The sequence below is a fragment of the Monodelphis domestica genome, chromosome 4, assembly GCF_027887165.1.
Source record: "Monodelphis domestica isolate mMonDom1 chromosome 4, mMonDom1.pri, whole genome shotgun sequence".
Lineage (NCBI taxonomy): Eukaryota > Metazoa > Chordata > Mammalia > Didelphimorphia > Didelphidae > Monodelphis > Monodelphis domestica.
The window spans coordinates 92315639-92337851 of record NC_077230.1 but is presented as its reverse complement, the minus strand read 5'-3'; the positions used below and the strand labels follow the sequence as shown (position 1 = coordinate 92337851).

At 37.1% G+C, this 22213-nt stretch overlaps 1 protein-coding gene across 14 annotated transcripts in view; it reads left to right on the top strand.

Moving 5' to 3' along the window:
• The first annotated feature begins 1915 nt into the window (after positions 1-1915).
• Positions 1916-22213, top strand: part of LRCH3 (leucine rich repeats and calponin homology domain containing 3) — a 162279-nt gene continuing 141981 nt past the window's right edge. For all 14 annotated transcript variants that reach the window (XM_056793606.1, XM_056793608.1, XM_056793601.1 and 11 more), the window contains exon 1: positions 1916-2284. In XM_056793606.1, coding sequence (XP_056649584.1) covers positions 1996-2284 — 289 coding nt within the window. In that variant the 5' untranslated portion in view covers positions 1916-1995. The remainder of the gene's footprint in view (positions 2285-22213) is intronic.

Below are 22213 nucleotides of genomic sequence, written 5' to 3'. Positions count from 1 at the left end.
TAAGTTTTGTGCTTTATTTTTTAAAACCCTTCTGTCTTAGAATCAATACTATATAAGGGTTGCCAAGACAAAAGAGCAGTAAGGCCTAGACAATGGGAATTAAGTGACTTGCCAGGGTCACACAGCTAGGAAGTGTCTGAGGTCACATTTGAACCCAGGACCTCCCACCTGTAGGCCTGGCTCTCAATCCAGGGAACCACCTACATGGTTTATTTATGCTGTTCTTACCACCACCACCCCAAATGCCTAAAAGACCAACTTCCATGTGTATTTCCTCCCCTTTTCTAATTTTAGATTTTTGCAACCTGACTTATCATTGGCGTGTGTCTTTAATTGTTTCGGAAATGGCAGTCCAATTTCTTCAACAGATTTACATAATCACCTTGATCTGGACTGGAGTCCTTCAGGCCAGTTCCACGAGGACTGCACACGGGTTTTCCTTTAATTCTTGAAGATGATATTTACTCAATCCAGCAGTAGGTGGCGCTAAAATGACAAAACAATATACTTGTAATAAGTACTTTGCCTTGAGATCTGCATGAAATCTGAAGTGGTAATTTCCCTTGAATGATGTCATCTTTGGCCCCGCTCGACCAGCAGTAACATCCTGGATTCTAATTATGCTCAAAATCTTCTCCCAAGTTCAATTTTAAAGAGTTCCAAATCCAAAATATAGACTTATTTGGATTTGAATAACCAACAAATTCAATAAATATTAATCACCTACTTGCCATATACGAGGAACTCTGCTGGTGTAGTGGGGAAGGGCATGAACACGGACAAGTATACAAAGGTTAGAGAGTGGGGAATTGAGAAAGGGATGTTGGGAGATCATTGGGACAACTAACCTGAATGTCACAATGCTGTCCTATTTAGTAAAGCCAGAAAATCCTACTTAATAGGACAATGAGAATGTATTTATGCTGGGACTACAGAAACGAATAATATATGTAAATACTTGGAGTAATCTGATGGCTAAAATGTTTGCAGGAGGAATGGGTGCCAGAATGGCTATTTTCCAAGAGAGCCAGACTGCAGAACTTTTTTTTTTTTTAATCTGAAACCTCCAGCTCCTCCCACAGAGAAGAGCACCAAGCAGCCAAATTCTGGTTTATGCCCCAAGCAACAGATAATAAATACATAGCCACTTTGATCTACCTTCCCTCGCGGTGCTTTCTCCATCACTAAGTAGTTATCATTGCTGGTTCCTTGCCTACCATCAAGTTTCATTCCGCCACCGTTCTCTCTGCGGGGCTTAGGTGAGGAAAAGGCAAGAAAGATTTTTGTCAAGTAAAAGGGCCCCCAGTTATTTTTGTAAGGAAAAGGTGCTTTTCATTCCCGAGTCTTGAGGTAGGGAATGGAAGTGTTTCAGGGCTGAGAGAATTCAGCTATCTAAAAACATGATTTAGTAGTCATAAGTAACAACGGGGTGAGCAGATGAGCAGCAACCCTTTTAACAGTACTTTTTAAAAATACCTATTTTTAATTCCAGATAAGTTCGTTCTCCATGGCATGTAGGCATTTCTTTTGTGGTTACATGTCATAGCTCAAAGCCTCAGATGGACGAACAGAAGGGACTCAATTTTCAAACTCTGCCTAGGGTAAGGCCTATAAATATCTAAAGTCCTCCACTTCCTGCTGAAAATTACTGCAAACCCAGAGAAGGAATGTAGGGCAGCGGCATCGTCGAACCAGGTAAACCAGTCGATTGATTAAGAGCCTCTCTCTGCTCTAGAAGGCTGGTGGAACTCCAAGTGACATCCACGGAGTTTATTTCAGTGCAAGGTGCATGCCTTACAAGATCCGGAACAACGGAATTGCTAAACTATTACACTAACAAATCAAAATTCCAGCTGCTGGACTGGGGAACTCAAAAACTCAAACTTCCCCACCGCCCAACCCCGCTTCGCGCGCAGGCGCAGGTGCCAGCTTAGCGGTGCTGGGGCCCAAGCCTGCAGCCTCTTCCCCCTCCCACCCTTGGGCCTTTCTCGACGCATGCGCCCTCTCTCCGGCCCGAGAGGAGTCGGCTGGGAAATGGCGGCTGCGGGGATAGTAGCTGTTGCTGCCGCTACCGAAAACTCAGGGCTCGCAGCTTCGAGTGGCAATTTCTGCGGAGCCAACTGCGGCCCAAGTCCCGGAACGGGCCCGGCCTCGTGGAGCCGTTCCCTCGACCGGGCCTTAGAAGAAGCTGCAGTAACGGGGACGCTGAGCCTGAGCGGCCGGAAACTGAGGGAGTTTCCCCGGGGAGCGGCCAACCACGACCTGACGGACACTACCCGGGCCGGTGAGCTGGGGGCCGAGTTGGGGGGGGGGTGTGCATCGTGCCGCGCGGAGGGGGACGGGACAGGACAGGGCGCTACAGGCTGGGCAAGAGTGGAGGGTTGCGAACTCCGACTGGAGTGAGGAGGAGGGGAGACCCCGGGGTTCCCAGGATGGGGATTTGGATAACGGAGCCCTGGTCCAAATCAGCGACTCCTCTTCAACCCTAAAGGGGCCGGAGCGACGGCGGAAAGCCCTGTCTCCGATCCTCGATAGGCTAGGAGGGACCGAACAGCATCCTTCTGGATGACAGAAGGATGACTGGTGTGTCTGTGTGTAGGATGGGACGGGGCGGGGATTGATGGTTTCCTATCTTCTCTTAGAAAGTAGCTTCTAAACTACCTCTCCGTGTGTGTCTGTCTGTCTCCCTCCTCTCTTCTAAAGAGAGGCTACTGAGGCTGTAGGCTTTGGGAGAAATTATGTAAATTTGATTAAGACTTTGGGGCGCCTGCGGGTTGTTGATAATCTCTGCATCTTGGGGAAAGAGGTTCCTGCATCCTTTCAAAATAAACAGTGCTTCACAGCTTCCTATCGCACACCACTGCTATCTGGGAATCTCTGCAAACTCAGAAGGGATGTAATTCAGCAGCAGGTAGTCAAGAATTGTGCTAAGTAAAAACTTACATCTATGGGGCCTCAGTCTGTTGGTTAAAGTACCCTGGTTTAGATTAGGAATTCTTAAAAATGTTGTTTCCCCCAGTTACATGAAGAAACAATTCTTTTTTTTATTTTTTTTTTTATTAAAGTATTGGCTCCAAGGCAAAAGAGTGCTAAGGGCTAGGCAATGGGGGTTAAGTGACTTGCCCAGGGTCACACAGCTAGGAAGTGTCTGAGGCTAGATTTGAACCTAGGACCTCCCTGCTCTAGGCCTGGCTCTCAATCCACTGAGCTACCCAGCTGCCCCCTAGAAACAATTCTTAACAATTGTTTTTCAACATTTTAAAATTCAGATTTTCTTTCCCCTTCCCTGAAGTGGTGAAGATTATACCTATCGTTTCATGTAATACAAATTTTGGTATAGCTTATGGCATGATAGAAGACGCATCACACATACAATAGAAATTTCATGAAGGCTATATAGTGGAAGATGGCATGTTTTGTAGATCCAGAGTTCTTAATATTTTTCCTGTCCATGGACTACTTTGGCAGTCTGATGAAGTTTATAGACCTTCTTCTACGTATATAATGTTTTTAAATACACAAAATTAAATTACAAAAGAAAGCAATTACATTGAAATACTATTATAAAAAAAAGTTTAGGGACTACAGGTTAAGAACCAGAGGCAGACTATTAGTAAGGACTGTAATAGTCTTTGTTATGATACTGTTACTGGAATAACAATGAGGAGGTGGCCTTTGAGGTCATTAGGGTGCATTTAGCTTAAAGAAATGTAGTAAAACCTAGAAAGAACCCTGATCCTATATTTTCCTCCTTTCTGTGATTTCTATAATTATTCTCATCAAAATTCTTTAGACAGTATGCCCTAATGGATAGGAAGCAGGCTTGGGAGCCAGAAAGGCCTAGAGTCAGTTGCTACTTCTGACACATCCTTTAGTGAACGGATGACCCTGGACAAGTGTCTTAGTGTCTCAGTGCTTGGGTTTACAGAGAAGGTAATGGCCCACATTAGTACAGAGCAGTCATTTTACTAATGAAGTCAGAAGCCCAGGCCTTGTCATTAAGAAGTTCTTGATAACTATGATTCCAGTTCATTCAGAGATTGATTGATGGCTTTTACTTTTCTGAACTTGTAGGACAACTAATTCTTTCATGTTCCCATTTTTTTCCTTCTAGTGATTTAAAAAGAAATAAGGAGATTCCCTTCAAAGAGAGTCCATATTTTGTCTACTTGATTATTTGGCTAATTTGTATGCTATAACAAAATCTTCTCAAATTTTTCAAACCTAGCATTTTACTATAATTTTTTGAAAACAAAAAAGAATGCTATGTTAGAAATTATGTATTATTTTTCTTTCTTACCTGTCTTCTGCAATTTCTTAGAAGCCAAATGTGTCTAGTGGTGGCAAGTTAAAACACATTAGGTTTTCCTTGTTTAAAATATAGCATCCTCCTAAAGTAGATTTTTTTTAATGTTTCCAGACATAGGCTTAAACAAAAAGAAAACTTGACTTGTCATTATGAATTCCCTGCACAGCTGCATTTGAAGAAATTAAATACGCTTTATTTTTTATAAGGTGTTTTTGTTCTCAAGAGAATGAATAACATTTTGCTTCTTATTCAAAATGAAAACAATAGTATGCATGATTTATTAATGATGAGCCTGGTAGTCTGCTTATTTCCATTCACTTATATCTGAACAAGGTACAGAAAAACCTTTTGTTAGATATGTGCAAGTTCTGCATTTGGTACAAATCCATTTAAGGTTGACATGATATACACTACCATTTATAAAGTGACCAAAATAAAACTAATATTACTTCTTGTTGTTGTTGTTTTTATGGAAATTAGAGGAAAGTTTTTTTAAACACCAGCTTGGTGGTTATGTGATACTCATTTGTAATTCTGGTGGTGGCTGTTTCAATAATGAGGAATTATGTTGTGCATTTGCTTTACCTTTTTATTTTGTAATCTGAGTATCTAATCTCACATAGCGTATATAATTTATTTGTTTCCTTCATCCGTTACTGCTTTTTTATTTATTTATTTATTTAGGGAATTGGATAGTCCTCTAAGCAGCAGTTTGATTATAATTTGTATTTTGTAAATTACCAGTCAAAATTGAAAGTTGCTTGCCTTCTTAAACCTGAGTAGTCACTGGCTTTAGGCCTGCTTATTAAAAGACAGTATCTAAATCTGTAATTCATGGCTACAATTTCCTTATTTTGTTACAAAGGTGACTGTAGTAGTTGACTTGTTAGTGTTCTTGTTGCCTGTCATTTCATTATTACTTCATTGAACCTGAAGCTAATGAATATGTTGCTAAAATTTTTTTACCTTATTTATTGTCTACTACTTTGAAGTAGTTTTAGGAGTTTCTCATTGAAGTTTAAGGAAATGTATTTACTGGGCAAGAGTAGAATTCCAAGTCTTTTGATGATGGGATACATCATACTTAAGTAAAAGTTTTCTTGTATAGCAGTCCATTCATAGTCAAGGTTAATTTATTATATTTTAAATTTATAAAAATATTTTTCTGTATTTGGACCCTTTTGTTGACATTTTTAGTCTAATATTTTGATGCTTTTATTTTTATCCAAATTTGTCCAAATTCTTTTTAAAATATTTTATCGTTTCAGATTATATCTTTAGTTGATTTTTGTACATCTTTTGGTCTTTACATCATATGTTCTAGAGCCATGCTTACCTTAAGCCATACCAAAATTACACTAGTGTTTGTATAAACTATACAAAATTCGAAGGCGCTATTTGACTGCTACCTTTACAGTCTATTAGAGAGCATTATACAATAATTTGCTATCCTCCAAGAGTTTTACATTCTAGGAACCTTGACACATGGATACATAGACCATGGATATCTACTGGGAATGTTTAAAATAATCAGAATAATAAAAACAATTAAAGTGTAGAAGTTATATTTCCAAATCTAATACATAAGACATGATGGGAAATGCTCAAATAATTTGAGAGATAAATGGCATGATCACATGTCTTTATTTGTACTTCCCCATATAACTGGACTGAAGAAAATACCTTTATGAAAGTACCTTTAAGTTTTTTGTAACAAGAGGTTAGGGTCCGTTCATTAACTGACATGAAGTGTTATAGCACTGACCCCCACCTCCGCATTTATAAAAATGTAATGGATGAGACATATAAAGACATGCCTTTTATGGCTCTTACAGTCTCATAAGAGAGGAGCTGGAAAGGTTTTTGTAGGGGGCATGGTACCTCTGGATGGCTCCCAAGAGGGAGCATTTCCCATGAAGCCTAAGTAGTTCTGGATGATTTTTAATTCTTCAGCTTAATCTACCTCCACCGGAATGATCTAGATTTTTGGTGATGTATTAAACCCAAAAGGTTTTCTTGAATTAGCTGCTCTACTACTATTTTTTTATAAAGCTGTTTTTTTAGTAAAAATTAATGTATCCTGAGTTGATCTTGTGTTTGTCAATGCTCTCCTCAGGGGGGATTGTATAATTGTCATAAAATTCTAGTTTTATAAAAGTTAAGAAACTTGCTACCTCCCAGAATCCAGGAAGTGAACTGCTTGGAGAAGGCGCCATGGAGATGCCTGCAGAAACCTCACCCTGCACTGAAAGATCCAGAATGAACTTTGGGTTGTAATGAAATTGAACTGTGGGGGGTTGAAACACATTTATTTTGTATATATGTATACTCTTATGCTATAGGGGATTGCCCCCAATTGAGTTTTTGTCAATATGTTTAGCAATAATTAGTTTTATTCTCTTTCCCTTTTATCCCCAAATTATTATAATTTGTAAATTGGTTATGTTTACAAGATCCATTGGGTATACTAATCTTCCAAAGGATCTGGGGGGATTGTATAATTGGAATCTGTTATCCTAAAAACTATGATCCCCAGCAAAACTACAATTCCCAGAACCCCACTCACTTCCTGTCATTACCTGACATAGACAGGATATAAATTGGGTGTAGTTCCACCTCTAGTTCTTCTTTCCTTTTTGTTTTGGGTTTGGTGGAGTGGGCTTTTTGAGCAGGTAGAAAAAAGCTTAATCACATGGTTCTGTTTTGTTAGATAATAAACTTTATAAAAATAATACTTGAAGTATTGGACATTAATTTTAATTCCTACACACTGAACCAAGATTGTTTTAGTGTTTGCAAAACCAGCAAATTTATTAATCTTTGTTTAATTTAGCTTGTTTGAATTTATATTTTAAAAGATATCATGTCTTAGTGAGAAGTTACAGTAGTTCTACCAGAAAGTTGTATGACTATGACCAAAATAATTTAATATCATGGAGTTTTAGTTTTTTCATCTGTTAAATAAGTAGATTGGACTAAACATATTCCATAAACCTTTCCAGTTCTAAGATTATAAGAGGAGACATAGGCCTTGTCCTTAATGAAAGGAATATGTCTAAAAGTCTGGTATCCAGAAAGCTTAAGGATTTTTATAATCCAAATTATAAAGAAAGTGGGTTTTGCAGATGATGCTGTAAACCACTGGGAATTTGGCATTCAACAAGCTATGACTAAAAGGATTTCAGAGAAACAATGTAGCCTAGTTGTTATTAGATAATGATTTAGTATTAGAATCCCTCCTTACCTCTCCAATCCCCTTCTCAGTTTAGTACTAGAATTGAGTTCCAGGTGATGTCCAAGCTGATATCAGACTTTTGCAGCCTACTTTAGATTCTCTTAATTGGATATATTGATTGTATCAATTTTGTTGTACTAGTAAGAACTACTTACAAAATTTTTTTTATCTTATTGCCTTACAGTAAGTTTTTAATAAATATTTGTTGAAACTCATTGATCAGTGATTCTGGCTATCTTTCCTTCAATTAGCAAACATTTATAAAGCCCCTTATTGTGTGTAAGGGAAAGACAAAAAAGGAACAACTGCCTTGAAGGAGTTTATACTTTATTGAGTGGAAATTGTCTACACATTTACTGGGCAATGATATGCACACAAATAAGTAAATATAAAATATATACAGAATATTAAAAAAGTAAGGTGTTTTTGGTGGGGAGAACACTAGATACTGGGGAAATCAGGATATGCCTCATTTAAGAGGCCTTGAAAGAAACTAAAGATTATAGTCCAGTCATTTCATTTTACAGATGAGACAGTCAAAGCCCAGAGAGCATAGTTTTGAACATAGGTTCTCCGATTCCAAAATCATTACTTTATCTCAAAACCCACTTCTCTTGAATTTACTTATTATTGTTAGACACAATCATCTTTTTTGTCATCCAAATTTGCAATCTCAGTGTCATCCTCAGATTCTCATACTCCTATCCTACATACTCATATCCTACATTTTCATTCATTTGCCACATTTAAAATTTTCTTTCTCCATAATATCTCTTGAATATATTTCCTTTTTACTCATAGCCACAATCTTATTTCAAGCCCTCATCACCTCTGGCATAGACTATTATAATAATCTTCTATTGGTCTCCCGAAACAGTCTTCCTTCAAAACACTCTATCCTCCACACAGCTCCCAAAGTGATTTTCCAAAAATCTAGGTCTAACCAGGTCATTTCCTTATTCAGCAACTTCCAGTGACTCCCCAATACTACAAAGATAAAATACAACTTTCTCTGTTTGGCATTTAAACTTCTTTGAAATCTTGCCCCTTCTAATCCTTTCATTCTTCTTACACATTACTCTCATCTACAAACTATATCAGACGACCATATTGCCCCACTTGCTATTCCTTACATTCCTGATCTCTGTGCCATTCTAGGAGCCTAGAAATGTTCTTGACTCGTGTTGACTTCTTATTTTCCCTGGCTTCCTTTAATACTCAATTATTGCCAGTGGCCTTTTTTTATTTTCTCCACTGCAAGTATTGCCTTTCTCCCTAAATCTTCCTTTCATCTACTCTGTATTTCAGCACTGGCTTATGTACTTCTTGTCTCCCCTTTGGGAATGCGAGGTCCTTAAAGAAGAGCGTTGTTTTGTGCCTGCATTCTGTCCCCATCTTTAAGTATAGTGTCTGGTATATAGTAAGTGTTTAAAAAATGTATACTGACAGGTTGAGTGGTTATGGATAAATATGTGCATGTATGCATACATTTAAATTAAGACCCTAGCCCTATTTTATTGTGCTTCTAAAGAAACTGATATCACTCTGGGTAGATTAGGTACTGCTAACATTAATAAACTGTGGGGAAACATATTCTTGTAGGAAACAATGTTGTTTCTAAACTGGGCAGTGGAACACTTACTCAAGTTGCAGTACTCAGTAGAATATTTCAATAAATAACCTGAACTAATTGAATGGCCAAACCCAAAGGGAAATGATTGATGTAACATTGTTAACCCAGAGAAGGCTCTCTAGAAAAATGCCTAGGCCTCTATACTTTGGCCTGTTCTGTCTGGCATTTTAGTGACTTGAATGGTGTAGATGGCATGTTTTTCAAGTTTGCAAATGACACAAAACTGGAACTGTTAGCTACTACATCTGACATCAGGATCTTGACAGGGGAGGTGTGACTATACAACAGACCATGGGATTTAAATGGAATACAAGCTCAATATAAGTAGATAGTATAACATGACAACCAAGAAAGGCCTATATAGTAGTAGGCAGCATCAATAGAAATTCGTTGTCTAGAAAGTGGAGTAATATGTGAAAAGCAATAATAGGAAGAAGTAATAGTCTTCTTGTATTCTAGTCTAGTCATCCCATAACAGAATAATGCATTCAGTCTGGACCCTACATTTTTGGAATGACTGATAAATTGGACTACATGAAGAGGAGAGTAGGCTTTTCAGTAACTACATGGGGAAAGAATTGGGCTTTTGTATCAGTGTGAGAACTGGAAATTATACTCTAAAAGGATTGATTGAAGGAACTGGGGATATTTAATTTAGAGCTTGGGGATATATGGGATACATGGAATTTTTCAAGTATTTGAAGGACTGTCATATGGAAAACAGATCAGAGGGGGCAGCTGGGTGGCTCAGTAGATTGAGAGTCAGGGCCAGAGATGGGAGGTCCTGGGTTTAAATCTGGCCTCAGACACTTCTTAGCTGATCCTGGGCAAGTCATTTAACCCCCATTGCATAGCCCTTCCCATTCCTCAGCCTTGGAACCAATATGTGGTTCGAAAACAGAAGATAAAGGAAAGAAGGAAGGAAGGAAAGAAGATAGGGTGGGAACGTCTATTTGATTTTGTTATCAATTAACATTGATCATGTTAATTCCATGCTCAGGAAGCATCAGTGCTCCTTATTAACTCAAAGCTAATATAAACTCAGATTGATATTTAATGCCCGTCAGAAACCAACTCCTTGGGGGCACGTGGGTAGCTCAGTGGATTGAGAGCCAGGCCTAGAGCCGGGAGGTCCTAGGTTCAAATGTGACCTCAAACACTTCCCAGCTATATGACCCTGGGCAAGTCACTTGACCCCCATTGCCTAGCCCTTACCACTCAAGTATTGATTCCAAGATGGAAGGTAAGGGTTAAAAAAAAAGAAAGAAACCAACTCCTTCCTACCTTTTTCCAGGGTTGTTCATGAAGTATAAATTCCATCCAAATTGGACTTCTTGCTTTTCCCCAAACTCAGCATCTTTGCCACTAACTAGCCATATGACAAGTCACTTAACCTGTGATCTCAGAACAACAGGAGCTCATTTTTGTGTCATGAGATCCCTTTGGCAGACTTGTGAAGTCTCTTTTCAGAATTCTTTCAAATGCATAAAATAAGATACATAAGATTACAAATATATTATTTTGAATTGTATTTAAATCTAATTATCAAAATAATTTCTTAAATTGATGGATAATAGATCAACAGCCATGGGATTAGAAGATATTTCTTGCCTAAATGGTAAGAAAATCATATGGAAGGAAAGAGTAAAGTGATTTGTTGTAAACTAAAGCCTATATAAATAAAAACTAGTAAATTCTAAAGTGACATTATTATAGCTTACATTTATTTAAGCATTTTATCCCATTTGGACTTGTTATTACTCTGTGAAGAACTGGAGTGGGAACCTACCCATATTTCCAACTCCCAAATCAAGTCCTTTTTCTATTTCACCCTAACAGTGCCTAGCAAGTTGCATAAGTGTATACAAAAGTTGGTTTATTCAAACTGTACTTGGAATTTGAGGCTTTCATACTTATTGAGGCTTTTCATTGCTCATATTTAAATAGTTCTTTAGTGTTTACAAACTGCTTTCATAATAGATTGAGATGTAAGTAGTATATGTATTATCATATTTTATAGTTGAGAAAACTTGAGGTTTGAAAAAAGTTGTTTTTTTTTTTTGTGGTCACATAGTTAGTAAAATACCAGAGGTAGTATTTGAAACCAAGTCTTAGAATTTTCTCCAGAACTCGTAACATAACAAAAACAACTTTTATTGAAGAGGATAAGCTCACATTTCCAGCAGAAGAGGGAGAAGCTTCCAAGTCCTTAATAAGGGTGATCCCTTTTATTCACATCACCCCTGAGATATGCAGCCTAAAGAATCATGCAGATCTTCAGACAATTATTGCAAATGAGAGGGCTCTGCTGGTCTGCTAGTTAGTTTGGGCTGAGGTCTGAGTAGGTGTTGCCTATATTTCTGCTGGCAGGGTTGTTGTGAGGACCAAATAAGGTAATATTTGTAAAAGCCCTGACACTTAGTAGGTGCTTCATAAATGTTTATTCTCTTCCCTTTGGGAAAATCATCTCACATAATCAGGATACACAAGTAAATGTCTATACAAATAAGGAAGGGTTGGGAAGTAGCAAGTGAGGCTTGAACCTCACTCTCAGCTGAACTGATGAAAAAGGAAGAAAGAATACCAATACAGTGGGGGACAATAATACATTTTCCTTAGCAAGGAAGTAAGAGGGAAAGGGAATTAGAGGGAGTATAGATTTAGAGAAGGATTAATTCTTTTTTTTTTTAAACCCTTACCTTCCTTCTTGGAGTCAATACTGTGAATTGGCTCCAAGGCAGAAGAGTGGTAAGGGCTAGGCAATGGGGGTCAAGTGACTTGCCCAGGGTCACACAGCTAGGAAGTGGCTGAGGTCAGATTTGAACCTAGGGAGAAGGATTAATTCTAAGCAAAACAAACTCTAAGGATATATAAAATATTTAAAACTTCTCGTTTGAAGTGGCAAGGAATGAGAATCAGAGAAGGATGCACATAAATTGGGTAATGGTTGAACAATTTATGATATAGAAATGCAATAGAATATTATTGTGTCAATCCTTTTTTATATTTACCTTCTATCTTAGTATCAATTCTAAGACAGAAGAGTAGTAAGAGCTGGTGACTTGCCTAGAGTTACACAACTAGGAAGTGTCTGAGGTCAGAGTTGTACCAGTACCTCCTATATGTAGGCTTGGCTCTCAGTCCACTGAGACATCCAACTGCTCTCTGTATTGAAGTTTTTCCAGTATAATGATCAATTGGATTCAAGAGGACAAATGAAAAAACATGTTGCCCCCCTCCTGAAGGAGAAATGAAGGACTCAGTATGCAAAATAAGACAAATTTTGTTTTGATTGATTATGCATATTTGTAAAGGGAGGGGGTGCTGCTTACCCATGGGTGCATGTATGTGTCTGTGAATCATTTATACCAGTGACTTTTTTCCAGCAAGGTAGAGAAACAGTTGAGCTTCAAACATAGCAGGTGATTTTTTAGATTAGCCCCAGTTGTGGCTCTGTAGTGTAACGATAATTTTAGTGTTTTGACTTAAATGTTAATAATTTGGTCACCAGGGATGATTCCCAAATAATAAAATACCCAAGTCAGCTGGGAATTATGGAGATTTTAATTAATAGAGAGAGAATGAATTGAGAGAGAGAGAGAGAGAGAGAGAGAGAGAGAGAGAGAGAGAGAGAGAGAGAGAGAGAGAGAGAAATTAATTTAAACTGCTCTGCCTCAGGCTGAGCCAGGCAGTAATTAAAGGCCTTCGCCAAAGTGGCCTCCCTGAGCCCAAAGGAAAGGGAGTCAATCTTATCACTCACCATGAGACCATCTCCAAGATGGGTTCCAGTCCTCCACTGAACTCAATCTCCTAAACTGAGTTCAGAATAAAAGAGAATTTTCTCTAATGTTACCTCCCCTAAATTTTTACATCTACCAATCACAGAAGACACTTTTTTCCAGGACTGCCCATTCTTAGTTCTCACCACTCTTTAGTTCTCACCTTCTCTGGTTAGATTATATCTTCTGAGGTACTTCACACTTTTTGTTAAGCTTGCCTTTTGCGAGTTACTTGACCTTTTTGTGATTAATTTAACCTTTACAGGTACTTAACACCTTTTTGTATTAGATCTAAAAATAGACTTAGCTTAAGGTTCTAGCTTTACTATAAGGTATGAGTTAAGTATCTTCATTGTTCAATCAGGAGTTTACAACTTTATCTTCCCCTAAAATATGTCTAATTGGGGTGGAGTAATTTTAAAAGTTCCCAATACATTCCTGATTCTTGTTAGACCAAGTATCTCCATTGTTACAATAAGGAAATAGCTAAATCAAATCTTTGTAAAGTACAGTCTGAGTAGTTTTTAAGATTCACAGTAGTGTCACTTTAGGCATGGCCAACAAAGTGGCTTATGATGATAACCTAAATGAGAGGGAAAGAAATGGAAAGGTCTTCTTGAATTAGTATAGCATTGTTTCTCTGTCCAAACTCCAGTGTTTCTGGGGATACTCAATAAATACAAGAAAGCAGATGTACTCTGTGTCCAGGGTACTCTAAGAAGACAGCTGCAAAGATTCACATAGTTCTTTTCCAGCCATAATACTTTCTGTAGTTCTAGAGGTCTGAGACTGACCTCCAAAGGCCCCCTCTGGATTTGCAGTGTTATCTCATGCAAAAGGGAGATAGAACTCTGGCTGCCTATGGGGGATGGGAATGGAATCTCCAGCTAAGAAAAGGAGGGGAGCAGTTAGAGATTCAGCCTTTTTTCCTTTTGAACTGAGGAGGAAAGGAGCAATTTTCACTGAGCTTATCTAGCTACAAATTCCTTGTTGAACAGAAGAGATCCAGACTAACCATCTTGTGTTCATAGTGGTTGGATAGAGACTTTTCCCCTTTGGGGAAGGAAATAGCCTATCCATCAGAAGATTTCCTTCAAAAGCTGTATCTCTGTGCCAAGAAAATAAATCATCTTGAATATACAAAGATACTAAGATTGTCTGGGACTTAGTCCCTAGACTTGAGCTTCAAACGACCCTGAAGAAACTCTAGGTGGAAAATACTTCAGGGACTTCTTGTTCCCTCTTTCCTAACCTATTATACCAAAGCCCTTATCTAATAACTAATTGAGAAACCAGATATCTTCAATGTACTAAGGGGAATCCTAGATACAATCAGATGAAGAAGAAAATAACAACAGAGATTGAAGGGGATTTTCTCTTATCCTTCAGCTCTGGTCAGATCCAACTCCATTTTTCTCTAAGACAGCCACCTGGGAGGGAAATGGTGTTCCTCTTTTATCTGTTCTCTCCTTCTCAGTTACTTATAAAATTTTGGTTCCAGATCCCCCACTAGTACATTTTGGCACCCCAGTTTTCAAAAAAGAATCCATCTTAGCCAACTGAAAGGGAGTTGACAGTTGGAACCCCTGAACAAGGGTAGCCATCTTTGGGGTTCAAGTGAAGAGATAAATTGAAGAAAGACAATATGTGGCAACTGTTAATTTGGGCTTCTGTTATTATGATCCTAGTCATATACTGGATTTACTGCTTAATTTATAACATGGTAACATCAGTAGTGATGGATACCATTGAATTGTTTTCAAACACCACCTCCTTCGTGACTCTGATATCTTTTAACAACTCTGTAATGTGACAAGCAGTTACCCAAGTGTATGTTATTCTCATGGCAGCAATTCAGACCTTAACCTATGTGAGGACCATATTAACAATGATTTTGCCCAAAAAACAAGCCCAGATCTTAGTCCTTGACAAGAAACTTGAAGATTTAGTTAAACAGATCTGCAATAAATATCTAGCCAAGAAGAACACAGATAAAGATAAAGATAGTGAGGTGGGGACTGAAGAAACAAAAAAGGAAGATGTTACTAACACAGACAAACTGGGCAATAATTTAGATAAAGCTAAAGGTTCAATGGTTGAAGACACTGTAGTTGACAATTCTAAAACAGTTAGCAAGTTAGACACAACATCAGAAGTCACAGGGGCACACAAAATTATGCCTTTTCATGACATAGCCAGACTAACTGATGGTTCTGGGGTATTACACACAAAGATTCACAAATCATTTACTACGTAAGACTTGGAATCTTTGAAGAAGAGATTTCCAAAATTTATCTCCAAACCACACAAATGTGTCAAAGAACTGAAGAGAGCTTGTAAAGTGTATGAACCAGACTTTGACAATGTGGAATTAATTATGGGGGAGGTATTCAGTCCTCATGAACAGAGACAGTTTGTTGAGAAGACCAGACAAGGTGATAATCTGACGGACTGGCCTAGAGCACATGAGAGTGAGGACTTTGATTTTGCAAGACCAGCTAATTTCTCATATTTGAAAAGATGCAGGGAAGACCTCCTATAAGCCACTAAATCGTTTTGTGACAGACCCAATGTGTGGAGTAAATTTGATAAGATGACTCAGAACCAGAATGAACATCTGGCAAGCTTTACTGATAGAGTGACAGAAAATGTGGAGTCTATCCTGGGGATTAGCCAAGATTCCCAAGAGTCTGTAGCTCATGTCCGTCAGCAGTTCTTAAAGTGGTTCAATCACCAAATGAGAAACTTTTTCAGGAAGTTCTTCCCAAAGTTTGATCCCGTAACATTCCGAATTAAGAGACATTGATACATATCTCTATGAAAACCAAAAAGAAGAGAGAAAGATGAAGCATAAATTACAAGAAACAACAGAGACCTTGAAAAAGAAATTGAAGAAGTCAAAAATCTAAATATCATCAGAACATAAGCTACACCAAATTACCAATCACAACAAAGGGGTCAGAGAGATACTAGAAGATGTTTCCCATGCAACAAGATCAGGACATTGTAAAAACTTGTTCCCTGAAACAAAAATATGACCCATCCTACACCCTTCTGCCTTCAGCTCTGTCATGTTTGGTTTTCCAGCCCTAACTCCTCCAGTCCCATGTAGCAGGGGCAATTTCAACCATAAGGACTCCTATCAATCATCTAGTAATGCAAAAGGTCTTTACCCAAAAATAGCTACTATTGTTAAATGGCTTTTGATAATACCTCACTCGTTTTCAGTTTATAGAATCTCCTTTTGCTCATTTCCTCTTTTTGGTCCATGCTGGGGAACTTCAAAATTCTACTGACTATGCTAGGTGCAGTATTTGGAGTATCTGGGTTACAAATGTGAAGTCATCAGGGTGACATGGTAGCAAAACAAACAAACAACCCAACCTTTTATTAAAGGGAATAAGCTTGTGTTTCAAGCAGTAGGGTGTAACCCCAATAAAGATCCTGCAAATGACCCCCTGTAGAGGAACCATCATATATCAATGACTGGGAACTTTCAAGAGTCTGATTAGGGTAGGCCCTTTTATTCTCACCAAGGTATGAAACTAATGGACAGTGAGACACTTTGTTCACCCCATATTTTTATTTTCATATTTATTTATTTTAAACCCATACCTTATGCCTAAGAATCAATACTGTGTATTGGTTCCAAAGCAGAAGTGTGGTAAGGGCTAGGCAATGGGGGTTAAGTGACTTGCCCAGGGTCACATAGCTGGGAAGTGTCTGAGGCAGATTTGAACCCAGGACCTCCTGTTTCCAGGCCTAGCTCACTATCCACTGAGCCACCCAGCTGCCCCCCACCCTATATTTTTAGATGAAGTATTTCACAAATTCTCTAAAGTCAGACTGTTTCTTAATTAAATTTATTGGTTGTTTACAATTTACAGAATCCTCCTATAGTAAAGGAAACTTTTAAGTCTGACAAACATTAGGCTACTTATCTTTGTAAAATTATAAAAAGTTAGCTGTCAAAATCTATTTTAGTTAAACTTTAATATTTTAGAATCTGGCTTAGAAAGTAAGTTTTCTGGTGGCAAGTAACAAGCTTATTTACTAAATTCTTTATACAATGTTATGAAAATAATAGTTCCTTTACCTATTGTTTGAATGAAAATCTTTCCATTCTGTCATCCAGAGGTGGATTGTGCTGTCATACATACAAAGACTTATTTTATATTGCTGGTCTGCTAAACAAATTTATAATTCACAGATAGATTAGATAGATAGAACGAGCATGTATTAAGAAGTATAGTAGGCCCCACAAGTATTTTATCTCTTTTTGAGCCTCAAAACAATCCTTCAAGGTAGGTGATATTATTATCTCCATTTTATAGTTGAGGATATTGAGGCAAACAGGGATTAAATGACCTGGCCAGGATCACCCAGCTAGTAATTATTTAAGACTTTGAACTCAGTTGTTCCTGACTTCAGGCCCAGTGTTCTATCTACTATTCCATATGTCTTAGATTTCATTTCCTGGATTTTGTGTGTCTCTTTTCCTGATTTACTGTTTGTTTCTTTATTTTCTCTTTGTTACTTGTGATAGTGCCTTCTTTTTTTTCCAGATTATGAAAGACTCAGTGAACAGAAGTGAAAACTCAAATCAGTCAATTAAATTATGAAATAATTCCTCTATTTACATCGTATTCCCATGTATGGTTAAGAATTCATTCTTTTTCTTTTACTTTAACAAAGAAGTTTGGCTAGGGTTGGTGAGAATACTGCATTTTGTTTATTTTCTAATTTTTCCTTTTATCAATCAGCCAATACATATTTTTTAAAGAGTTGTTTAAGTTAACTTTAAGCACTGTGGAAGATACCATGGGAAATATTTAAAAAAAAACAATGCAAGATTTGGGTATTTTTTCCCTCGGACAGCCTTAAATTACATGAGATGATGGCAAAAAATATAATACTTGTAGTAGTATATAATGCATTTTTATTGTTAAATTGTTTGGTTTAGACTGTTAAGTGGTTTAGGAATACAGAGATCCAAATACATTAGTTAGAAAAAGCTTTAGAGATGAAATAGAGTTCTTTTGGACTTTGAGGGCTAAATCTACTTGTTGGATATCTCAAACTATAGGCAGCTTTCATTCATCATATTCAAAACTGAACATTTCCTAATCCTACTTGGTATATATTTCAAACATAGATAATACAACAAAAAGAGACATGCAAATAAAAGACCATAGATTTCCTAAAAAGATACTACCCTTTTTTCTCCAATCTCCCAACATAAGTTGGGGATGGTTTAAGTTCCAATTTGAAACTAAGACACAAAATAGATGCAAAATTTGTCTTTTCTCCCCAAATCCTTCCCTCTGGGACATCACCATCTTCTGAGTCATTCAGGCTTAAAGCTTAAATGTTACCTTTTATTCCTTAGTCTAACCTCCTAAATCTAATCATTTGCCAAGTCTTCTGGTTTCTACCTTCATAATATCTCTTTGTCCCTTCTCAGCTTCTTAATTACCAGCTGTTGCTTCCTTGAAAATTTGACTTCTGTGATTCTATATTCTTTTACTACTTTTGTCTCTGACAAATCCTTCTCTTATTTCCTTTATTCATCCCCCTTCCTCCCTCTATCCCTTAAATATTCCTAAATGTATAAACCTTAGCCTGTTCTATTTCTACATCTCCTTGAAAAATTCATCTCTTCTCATGGCTTCAATTATTATTTCATATGAATAATTTATAAATTTAAATATCTAGTCCTGCCCTTTCTCCTGATCCTCTGTCTACTGTATATTTTTACTTAACTGTTTCATTTTCAATATTTGCCAAACCAAATTCAATGTCTTCACCTAAAAATCAGCTACTCCTTGAAACTTTCTTGTACTTGTAGATAGTACTATCATCACAGATGAAAGAAAACAGTTTGCCATTTATTTCCTCTCATAGGCCTAGAATTAAAGTGTCTAAGAAGCAGCATATGTTAGAAATAGAGTCCCAGACTGGAGCTAGGAGACTTCAGTCCTTGTTGAACCAACAGATCATGTGACCTTGATCAAGTAACTTTCTTTCACTTGTCTTTAGTTTCCTTGTCTAAAAATGAAAATTCACTTGATAGTTCTATATTTATCCACATTCTAAATTGAACTAATAAGTGATCACTTTCTTCTTGATTTTGCTCCTTATGGTACCTGTGATTTCATTAGCATAAGGTACTTTCATAAGGAACTAATTCCACCAATGGAGAGTGATACCTTAAGAAGTTAAGGGGCCAAGATGGCAGAATAAGGCAGGAACTCCCTGGGCTAACCCCAACTTACCTCTTAACTATTGAAAAAACCTCAAAAAGGAATTTTGGAACAGCAGAACCAACAAAAGGATGGAGTGAAACCATTTTCCATCACAAGACAACTGAGAAAGTTGGCACAAAAGTTCTCTCACTGGGGTTAGACGAGGGTGCAGTCCAGAACAGACTATGTCAGTAGTCCAGTAGACTAAAGTAATCATTCCAGTAACCTAGCAGCCAGGCCCCTCATGCTTCTAGTGTCCCCGCTACCCCCAGAAGCAAAGCCCAGCTTTAACACAAAAGAAATAGGTTAGAAAAATGAACAAGAAAACCAAAAACTTAACCTGGCCATAAAAAGATATTGTGGTGACAGGGAAAGTAAAAACACAAACTAGAAGATGACAACAATTTTAAGACAGCTATATGTGAACTCAAAAAGGAGTTTAAAGGTCAAATAAAAGAGATATAAGAAACATTGGGAAAAGAGATGAGTGATACAAGAGACTAATGAGAGAAAAGGAGAAATTAAGGGAGTTGACCACTATAAATATATAATTTTACTTTCTACCACATTTTATTAATTATTTGAATTATAATTATGTTACTAAGTAATATTTTTCTCTTTTTAAAAAAATTTAATCTATTAATAATATGTGGTCAGTTATCAACATTTTAATTTCCTTTAGAATTAAGGACAGAAATAATAACTGGAAAAGAATCCATAAGTCACTGTTAACACTGTGCCTGGTACATAATAGGTGCTTAATGAATGTTAATTAAATATTGAGTAATTTGGCCATGATTTTATTCCATGAGATTCCCATGCAACTAAGTATATTTTGAAATCAAACTTGTTGGATTGTAATAGCTGTTTGTTAAACATAAATGAGATCTTAGAAAAAGAAGTTTAAAAATCATTCTTAGCTCCTTACCACCAGTGAGCAGTGAAATCTTCTTGGCTTTGCATTTATAACCTTTCACAATCTGGCTCTGGCATAAAGTATTCCAAGGTAATTTCATGTTCTCTTTCATGTATACCATATTCTGGCCAGTATGTTATTTCCCATTTCCCACTTCTTTGGTTTTCACAAGCCATCTTCCATACCTGAAGTACTCTGTCCTCTCTGCTTCTTAGAATTCTTAGCTTCTTTTAAAGATGAAGTCACAGGCCAACTCCTATAGGAAACTTTTCATGATTGCCTTTAATTATTAATGTTCTCTTCCTGCTTAAGTTTTCTGGTTACTTACTTAAATGTATCCGACTCACATCCCCCTGTAAAATGGGTCTGTTTTTCATTTTGCCTTTGTTTCATTTTATACAAGGAAATGTACATTAAGTGTACATTGCATATATACTCATTGAATAAATTAAATAGTCAACTAGTCATTCTTTTAGCATTTATTAAATGTGTTTTCAGTGAGCCCTCAAGGATCTTACATTCTTAAAGAGGAAAACAACACATAAGAGGAAACTGAAAAGACTACGGAGGTAATCAGCATCCAGCTCTGAGCCATGGTAAAGAGGAAAGAGACATAGTTGTTCTGGGTGCCCTCTATTAAGGAGATTTTGGTGGGGCCATCTAATCCAGGGAAGAAGCTGCCACTAGGGCAAAGGTATTATGTACTTTCAATGTGTGAATTCCAGAACCAGAGTGAGGTAAAGAACTAGCACATGATAGATCTGGAAAGCAGCTTGGAAAGGATTGAGGGTTAAATATATCCTTGAATCTTTTGTGTGTATATCAAGCTTTATCATGTGGCTAAGTAGCAGTATATAAGGATGAGGGACTAGACCTGTGACTCATTGTTATAGGGGACTCTCCCAGATGAGAAAAATTTGCTTTTTACTAATATATGTCTTTGAAATTTAGTCTTATGGCTGTTTAGAGCACTGAGAAGTTAAGTGACTTGCTAAGGTCACACAGCCAGTATGTAGAGGCAAGACTTTAACCCAGGACTTCCTAACTCCAAGGCCAATTTTAGGCTGAGAATAGTGGACTATAGAGCAGGTATGTCAAACACAGTGTAGGTTGACAAAACTCCTGAATACTGATGAACCAGATTAAAATGTAATTGGGAAATATTTAACAAAAGAAATAAAAAATACAGTAGAACATAGATATTATTAATGTTGTTTTCCAAGTCAGTATGCTACAGGCAGGGATGCTTGTGTATAGTTTACTGGTCCTGTTTCCATTTGAGTTTGACACCATTAGTGTAGAGATCTGACTCCCTGTAAGTTAAGGTGAAAGCTCGCTTACCCAAGCTGAGGAGACCTGAATCTGTGCTTCCAGTGAGAGGGAAAAGAGAAGGATAATCTGAAAGTAGAAAGCCTGCTATGGATTTGGAATGGATGACCTATATTTGAATTCCAGCTCTATTACCTATGACCTGTATCACCCTGGGTAAATCAGCCTTCCTGGATCTTAGTTGTTTCTTCTATAAAATCAAGGGATTGAGTTGTATTAGTTAAGTGACCTTTGAGTGGTTTTCCAGATCTAAGTGTATGATTTAATTTAACCTCTTATTTTTTTGAGATAAGGAAACTTAAGGAAAATTTAAGAGAAAAATGAAATTACTTAAAGTAAAATAATTTTATTAATAATTTAAGTAAATAATTTCTCCAAAAGAGTAATTTTTTCTGTAAAAACTCAAAGCCTGAGAAATACTTTAAGACAAAATAGATTAAAGGAAATAGTTTTATAAAAGGAAAAATATATAAATTTCTGATTACTTTCAATCAAATTCATTTTAGAGAGTAACAGAATTTTCCTTCTCTTTGAAAAATAGACTAGATATTTTACTTTGCATTCATCCAAATGTCTTACCTTCTAAATTCAATTATTGTCTTCTTTATTTTGACCATATTCATATGCAAGAGTGTACCATTGTGTTTTCCATTTTCATCATGGAAAATTGTTTATACACTTCATGATTTATTGAGATACTGTGTTCTGAGAAGATGTCTGATCTGGTTGACTCTTAAACTGCCTAATTACAAACTTGAATACTTTAA